Source organism: Coffea eugenioides, chromosome 2 (genome assembly GCF_003713205.1).
Source record: "Coffea eugenioides isolate CCC68of chromosome 2, Ceug_1.0, whole genome shotgun sequence".
NCBI lineage: Eukaryota > Viridiplantae > Streptophyta > Magnoliopsida > Gentianales > Rubiaceae > Coffea > Coffea eugenioides.
Window position 1 is genome coordinate 10565493 of NC_040036.1, and position 8402 is coordinate 10573894.

An 8402-nucleotide genomic window follows, 5' to 3' on the forward strand; every position below is an offset into this window, starting at 1 on the left:
TATTTGGAAAGCAGCCGTCAATATGACGATGGTCTTTTATGTTGATGTCAAACGCTCAATTCCACGTTTATAGACGCCTTCAGGCTAGTTGAGATTTTGTTTGGCAATACAAGGAAAATGAGAATCATCAGGTCTGGAGATTTCTTGTATTTCTTCACCGACCTTTTTTTTTTTTTTTGACCCAGGGGGTAGGTGGCTCTTGTCAGCGTGATCCTGATCTTCTCCTACCAAATCAGTGTGTTAGGTGAAATCCAAAGTGGGGATGCAAATGAGCCTAATCAAATCGAACATTCTCTAGTATTTAAACTTGTTTGACATTTTAACGAGTTTGAAATTTTATTATTTGTCGAACCGAATTTAAATGAGTTTTTTTTAATCGAACATAAAAACCGTGCATTCTTCATTTGACTAGTTGCAAACCAAACTCCAAATATGTCAGTTGTAAGGGATGGAGGAAGTGCAAAATTTAAGGATAAACATAGAGCTTCGATGTCAAGAATACACGAAATCGCAAAAGACTTTTATCCATAATTACACTTGTTGAAGTTCAACATTTATGGCAACGAACAATATCAGTATAAGACGAAAATACAAGGATCTTAAACAAGCTAGTGACAACTTGGATACAACATTCCCAAAAGAGGGCAAACTAGGAAAAAAAACAAATTTCAAGAAATTTAATAAATGAACCACAGTATGAAGAAAACATCTTAGCAAATTGGACGGGGAGCACCATTCCACTCTTTCAAACAATCCAGCAATGGATCAATCAACTTCCCTTCACATATGGCAGTGAATACCTTGTCAAATTCTTCTCCAGGTGATCTCACCTTCTCACCAGTCAGGAAATTGGTTCCCAACTCTCCCCTCACAAGCTTGTATAATGAGTAGGACCTGCAATCCTTGATACGATTGGCAATGCCTGGCTTTCCATTCTCCAACTCACATCTAGCACTCTCCACTTCTTTGGGCAAAAGGGCCTTTAGTTCATCCTCAAAGGCACCGATCTTTTGGAAAATTGAAGTGGTTGCGTCCTTCTCCTTGTCCCCATTTGCTAAGGAGTGCTCCACTAGGACTTGCCTTAGCTTTTGCATGAGGGGGTAGGTTCCACTACAGGGGTCATCAATGTAAGCAAAAACATGCTCTCTGTCCACCACTTTGAGCAAGTCTTTTTCGCAGAATCTAGATGGGTGCAATTCGCCATTGTAGCCCATTGTTAGCACTTTCTTGGCTACAAGGCTAACTGTGTTTTTCACTGAGGCCTTCAAGTTCTCCTCCAGGTGCCTCAGGTCAATTGCCTGGCACAATGCAACCAAATAGGTCGATGACATGAGCTTCAATATGTCCACAGCTTCTGCTGTTTTTCTTGATGAGATCAATCCTAATGAGTTGACATCTTGGTTGTGTTGCTCTGCACTTTGCACATGGTTTGTGACAGGATTGGCTAGGAACTGAAGTTCAGAGCAGTAAGCTGCCATGGCAATTTCAGCACCTTTGAAACCATAGTCCAAACTTGGATTACGTCCCCCAGATAGGTTTGAAGGCAATCCATTGTTGTAAAAGTCATTAACCAGCTCAGAAAATTGTGCGAACATGAGTTTACCAATTGATGCAATTGCTAGACGGGTGTTATCCATCGAGACTCCAATTGGTGTACCTTGAAAGTTCCCACCATGTAAGGCCTTATTCCGGGAAACGTCGATCAAAGGATTGTCATTCACAGAATTGATCTCTCTTTCGATGGATTTTGTCGAAGCCCTGATGACTTCAATCAATGGACCTAGCCATTGTGGGGATGTTCGGAGTGCATAACGATCTTGTTTGGGCTTTTGCAAAGGGTCGAATTCATTAACCCTCTGAGCTTCTTTAACAAATGAACTTCCATCCAAAATGTGTTCCATAATAGCTGCGGCCTCAATTTGACCAGGATGGTGCTTCAGTTTATGAGTCAAATGGTCTGTAAACTCTGGCTTCCCGTGCATAACTTCAGCAAAAATTCCTGAAAGAACTTCAGCAAGAACAGCAAGAATATTAGCCTCAAAGAGAACCATGGAAGCCAAGCCAGAGCCAACAGCAGTGCCATTCACAAGTGCAAGGCCTTCTTTCGCCTGCAGCTCGAAAAATCCAGTGTCAATCCCCGCCAGGCTGAATGCTTCAGTAGCATTGACAAATTTTCCATCAGGTCCAACAGCCTTGGAATTTGGTCGACCTGTTAATAATCCAACAATGTAGGAGAGTGGAACCAAATCACCGGAGGCGGTGATCGTTCCGCGGAGGGGCAAACATGGGGTGATATTATTGTTGAGAAGCTTTGTAATAGCTTCCAGAATCTCAAATCTGATGCCAGAGTACCCCTGAAGGAGGGTGTTGATTCGAACAAGCATAGAAGCCCTTGTTGCCGAGTGAGGCAATGTGTGACATGTTTCGGTCCCGTTGCCAAAAATTCCAGCATTCAAGAATCTGTGCCAAACAATCAAGTATTAAGATAATATTCAGGGTAGAAAAACTCTTCACTGTCTACTCAAGAAAGAAATCAATGAAAATCACTCGTCAAGAAGTTGTTTTTTTTTTCTCTTTTCTAAGAACCCAAATAAAAAAAAATGCACAAGCTGAAAAATGTTTGTGCATTACGATCCAATTAAATTATTGCGGGGTTGTACTATTTTTTTGTACTGTAATTTCAATTGACAAAGTCTCGGCGGGAATTTTGGCTTGCCGGTTGGAAAGGGATGAAAATGACCTACTCAAAGATGCCACTCGACGAGACTTTAACCTTACTTCTTGGTGGTACATTCGTGCGTACACGTCTTGCGCGACAAAACAAATGAGTGAAGACAATCTCGAAACTCATTCTCACCTCATAAAATGCTAAAACAAATGGAACCACCAAAAATGCATTTCCTATAAAAGTCCCTGTACGAAAACAGACGAGCCTTATCTCTATTCCAATTTAATGTTGTTATTTTATCGACTATACTGTAGTAAAAAAAATGTTTTAAAAGCTTAGCGACATGCAAGCTTAAGCACCTAACTGGACATGATGACAAAATTCAGGACGTGAACCAAATCAGTGTGAATTAAAACGTGGGTACAGTAGATGAAAATAATTGAGTGGTTTAGAATTTGGTCGACCCACCTGGACCATCTAATAGTGCAGGCCTTCATGATCTAAGTTAATGGAGATTCTGTCTAGCTTCTAATCACCTCATATCGCTACTTACTATTCAAACTCTGTTTTTGTTAGAATTGGACCACATTTATGACACACTAAGAATTTTATTTGGCATATTTTGTGCACAGCCAAAGCAGATAGATATGCTTTTCGTTTTTAGTTGTTTGTTGAACCAAGAATCGCAGCCATCATTAATTATTGGCACTAATAAGAGTGCGTGAGCTCCCAATTTGCATTTTCAGGTCAGAAATCAGAATGGCCCTATAGTTTGATTAAGAGCAAAGCCAAAGCCTTCTTTTTAGGTATGGCCAGGGCCAGCCTTGAATGCATTTTCTTTTTAGGTATGGCCAGGGCCAGCCGGCCCTTGAATGCATTAACTTGTTCTCAATTAGCCCTTTTCCTTTTTCTTTTTCATATTGAACAGAAAAAATAATTCATTTGAAAGCTTAAATAGTAATTAACCCCCTGTTTTACATTCATAACTCGGTCTGAGAATTATATATATATATATATATGCTAAAGAATTATGCAGCAAAAATATGTTACTCCGTCCTTTGAAAGGAAGCATGGCCGGCGGAGAAACATTAATATACTATTACTATATACTGTTGGTTTTGTTGCAACATCAATGTCAAAGTTTATATATTTTTATTTCATCCACAACTACAACTGATAAAATAGTCAGTAGTGAATAACAAAATGGTACTAGTTCCTTTACACTTTTTGTTCTCTCACCTACGTCCTACTAACTATTAATACGATCGAGTATCTTAATATATTTTGTTGATTGGCCCCTTTTAGTTCTAGTTACTTGACTTGCAAAATTATTTATTTCTTCAACAAGTTTTCTACAGCTGTAACTAAATGTTTTCTTCTGCTTGTCCCCACCAATAATGATCTTTTCTGAGTCGAAAACGAAAAGAAATGTACCTGGCGGAATTTTAAGAGCACACGCAGAACATGTCTGCAGTCCTCGGAATTTTTTTAACCCTTCGGCGCCTAAAGGTAATATTGCTGAGACAATCAGGAGTCTTGGTGTCTTATTACCCTATTAATAATAATTATTGGCTGCTTTTCTTCGTTTTTGAGTTTTTGTTAATAAATGTGTGTGCCCAGCTGCACGAACCTACCTACATCATCAGGGGCCACGAAATGATAGACAGTCCAAGAAACTTTTCTCCAAGAAAGAAAAAAGAAATTTCAACCAATCCTTTTCAGCAGTAAAGCCAAATCTTAAGGTTGTTTGGCCCCACTCAATATTGATTTATGAACTTGCCAAGACTGCATTTCAATGTGAATTACTTCTCCTAGAACCAAGCATGCATTATTATTATTCTTGATTATCATCAAGTCACCCCTATTCCATTTGCAAAGGTTAATTTTGCAATCTATAGCGAAATACTCTGTATCACTCATCTACATGCACCATGATGATGTCTACTGTATGGTATATGCCCTGACAAATTTCTTAAATGCGGAGTAAATTAGACGAGTTTAACACTCACTCATGATCAGGACATGAGCTTCATAGTTTAGTGCAACAGGATTTAGCATTAATCTTACCGAATGAGCTCCTCCTGGAGAGCTCCGCCGTGTTTGGTTCTCCTGTGTGACGTTGCACCAAAGCCGGTGGTGATACCGTAACTATCAGTGCCCTTTCTCATGCTCTCCATAACCCAGTCACTGCTGGCCTTGACGCCGGCCCTGGCACCCTCCGACAGCTCCACCTTAACGGCTGCGTCGGAGGAAGCAGCTATGGCCGCCACCTGAGCTATCGTCAGCGTCTCACCACCTAGCCGGACCAGGGGCCTCCTGAACTCATCGACCATCCGCTTGACTTCATCAAGATGACTTCCTTTTAAAGACTCCGCGGCTGCGTTCCAATTTAACGGGTCGGGTGCTGGCCCGGCCCGTTGAGTACAAAAGGTCTCCGCAAGGTCATTACCATTTCCATTAGCGCACTCCATTTTTGCTTGCTTGCTAGCTTACTGGAACGATCAAGAAATCCGGGCTCACAAGAAAATAGTAGCAAATTCTAGTAATAATAATAATTAGCCCAAAAGATTGTAATGCTTAAACAGTGGTGGTGGTGGTGGTGGCTGGGGGGTAGGAGGAGGAGGGGGGGTGGGGAACTGATCGATCGGGGTGAGTAGGAAATTTGCAAAGCTTTAAGGGGAAATAGCTCTAGCTGAATTTCCTGAGTTGGTTGAGCCACCTTTGGTTGTTTAAATAGAGAACAGGATGGCATTGAGAGTTGGGTGAGGCAGGCATTGGGTAGTTGAAAGATGTAGACGACCGTCAGATGAGCATGCGGTTGATGGTTGAGATTTATGACACGTGTTTGAATGCATGGGCAGCTGGGATGAAGAAGAAGGCTCTACCACAAGTCATACATGGTTTGGTCGTATACACATTTCTATTTAGAAAAAAAAATGTTTGGCTAAAGTTTGCACTTGATGTTACCCGTTAGGATTCGCCTAAGTTTTTCAAATACAATGTTACAGTAATACACAATAACTCAAAAAACATTCCATTCATACAATATATCAAATATTTCAAAAAAATTTTATATTAAAAATTTTTCATATATATTGTTACAGTAAAATTTTTCAAAAATGCCCCCCAAAAACAACTAATCCAAACGATTTGTTTGGATATTGAATTATCTGCAAAAAAATTATTTACTTACATCATAAATATATATATATATATTTATTTCCAACCACTTTTTTAATCTCACATATGTTACATTATAAAAAAAATGCTATAGTAAATATTTTAAATAATAATTCATATAATCTCCTATCCAAATATGCTCAGTATATATTATCAGAATCAGAAGTCAATTAAAAAAATATTTTTATAGACTATTATGGGCATAATAGCAGCGCGATTCAAATACATGACTTTTACTTTATTAAGTAGGTGGCTTTGTCTTAGTGAGCTAACTTGCATTAACACACTTTCATCAAGATGACAAATTAATGAAAAGAAAAGCAACTTTGGAGGACAAAGTATAAAGCATAAGCTGATAAAAGGTGTGGTTGGTGAGAGTACGGGGGACTCCCAAGTCTCCTCAACACAAGATGTGAGAACTTGGAAGGCTGCACGAAAGCACCATGTCATCTCCCACCAATCCTGCCGGTTGGCATCGGTCAAGTTGAGGACTTCAAATGATGAAATTCTCTATTAATTTTCTTAGTACGTGTAGCCCCTTTAGTCTTTCTTAATTTTGTTGTTGGGTGGAAACGTGTACAGTACTCGTGTTTAAGCTACTGTTTCTGTTGTCCACATATTCCACTCCAAACATAAAAAATAATAATAATAATTGATTTAGTATTCCTATCTCTGTATTTTGAAGTATTTTACCAAGTACCTGCCCTCAAATTTTTCTGTTCCGTCTTAACAAATTATTAGGAGTCATCAAGACCACCAGCCGCATGAAGTGGTACTATTTCATGGTAGAATATATACAAGGCTGCTACGAGAAAAGTTTTAAAAAAAAAAAATCAATGAGACATTTTGTCTATTTCCACCTGAATTTCTAAGAATAACCTAAAAACAACCACCAAGAGATTGAACAGTAGGAGGGTAAATTTCTTGCGGTTTTCTTGAGGTATTAACGCGGGAAGACAGATGGCACCAAAAACCGTACCAAAGAAAAAAGAATGAGAAAAACATAAATAAAGTCTTACCAAACTCTCGGTTGCCCCCACTCCCCAAGGGCCTCCAAAAAGAAAGGAAAAAGAAAAAAAAAACCCCGGAAAAAGGAACAAGATACCGTCCAGCCTTGTACAAAGTAATATACACCATAACTATTTCCATGTCTTACTAATGGAAATTAAACTAATACTAGTATATTATTTGCAGACTGACATGGAAAGTTAACCTAGTAAGTAGAGCTAATTACTTTGAAATAGAAGAGGAGTAAAAAGATTCTATGGAGAGATATCATGTTCAAGATGTAATGAGCACGAGCAATGATGAGCCTTTTCAAATAATGGGTTTTTCTAGGGGATCCCATCGGGTACTAATTAACATATTTAAAATTAATCTAATGTATCACGTATATATATATATACAAACAATTGTTACCTTCTTTTATATTTATGTATTTTTTCTATTTAATCTTACCTGTCTTTCATTATATTTATTTATTTTTAAAAAAAAAAATATGACACATGAAATATATCTTAACGTGTACCAAATGAACACCCATTGAATAGACCCTTTAAATGAGTATCTTCTTATAGTTAATCGCAAATTGATGGAAGATGACTCAAAGGTCATACGTTTTGTTTGTTGGTTTTAGACTTTTAGAATGGAGAGTTGATTTGAGGCTTGTACTGTTCTCTCCCTCTCCATTCTTTCCATTCTGGAAAAAAGATTAGACAGAAATTCCTCATCAACGCATGTTACAAGGTAGTTAACATTTACTGAATTTGTCGTAGGAATTGGATAATAGCACGGCAATCATTAAGCTTTAACATTAAAATTAATGTTGCACGGCAATCATTAAAATTATTATCCAATATGTACAACCAAACCAACGATGCAACAGCAACAGAAATGTCATTTTGCGGGGATGTCATCAGGGTTCTCTTCTTGATCAGAGTACGGTTCTAAATTTCTAATGCTACATATTGATGATTTTCTTGGTTCTTTTTTCTCTTCCACTTTGGCGTAGTGGAAAACCTACCTAAACCAATCCACATTGATAAACTAGTCTTAAATTAGTTGGTAAGCAATCGTCAGTTGATCCTACTTCTTCCTCCCCCACTTTCCCATGCGCCCTCTGCAGCACTAGATTAGATACCTTTTTGTCATCAATGAAAACGGTTTCCCTTTGGTTTATAGTTTATTTGGAAATTGCTTCCGCTAAAACTGCGCGTAATTAATTTACTCGGTTTCTGCCGCTGAATTGAATTAAATATTATTGTAGCCAAGGTTGAAACATTCGAAATTCTTGTTAAGCCTGTGGATTTTATTGCATTCTCAATTGCTCCGCAATAAATACTCCATCCAATTCCAATTCGTGAAGAACCATCGTTTTCTATGAAGCAAAGAGAACGCAAGTTTTCCAGGGCGGGTGAAATTGTGAGAGATTTTCAAAACTATATGGAGTTTCTTGCAGGCCTTGGTTTTAAAATAGGGGATAATTGCAGAAACCTCCCCTGAGGTTTCTGACATTTGCACCGACCTCCACTGTGGTTTGAAAAATTACACTGAC

At 38.4% G+C, this 8402-nt stretch overlaps 1 protein-coding gene across 1 annotated transcript; it reads right to left on the minus strand.

Moving 5' to 3' along the window:
- Window positions 1–485: 485 nt before the first annotated feature.
- On the minus strand, window positions 486–5291 carry LOC113760939 (phenylalanine ammonia-lyase-like). The gene is made up of 2 exons (XM_027303693.1): window positions 4736–5291; window positions 486–2460 (listed from the first exon to the last, which is right to left on the minus strand). Exons 1-2 carry the CDS (start codon window positions 5137–5139, stop codon window positions 711–713), a joined length of 2154 nt encoding a protein of 717 aa, XP_027159494.1. The 5' UTR covers window positions 5140–5291; the 3' UTR covers window positions 486–710.
- Between the last annotated feature and the right edge of the window lie 3111 nt (window positions 5292–8402).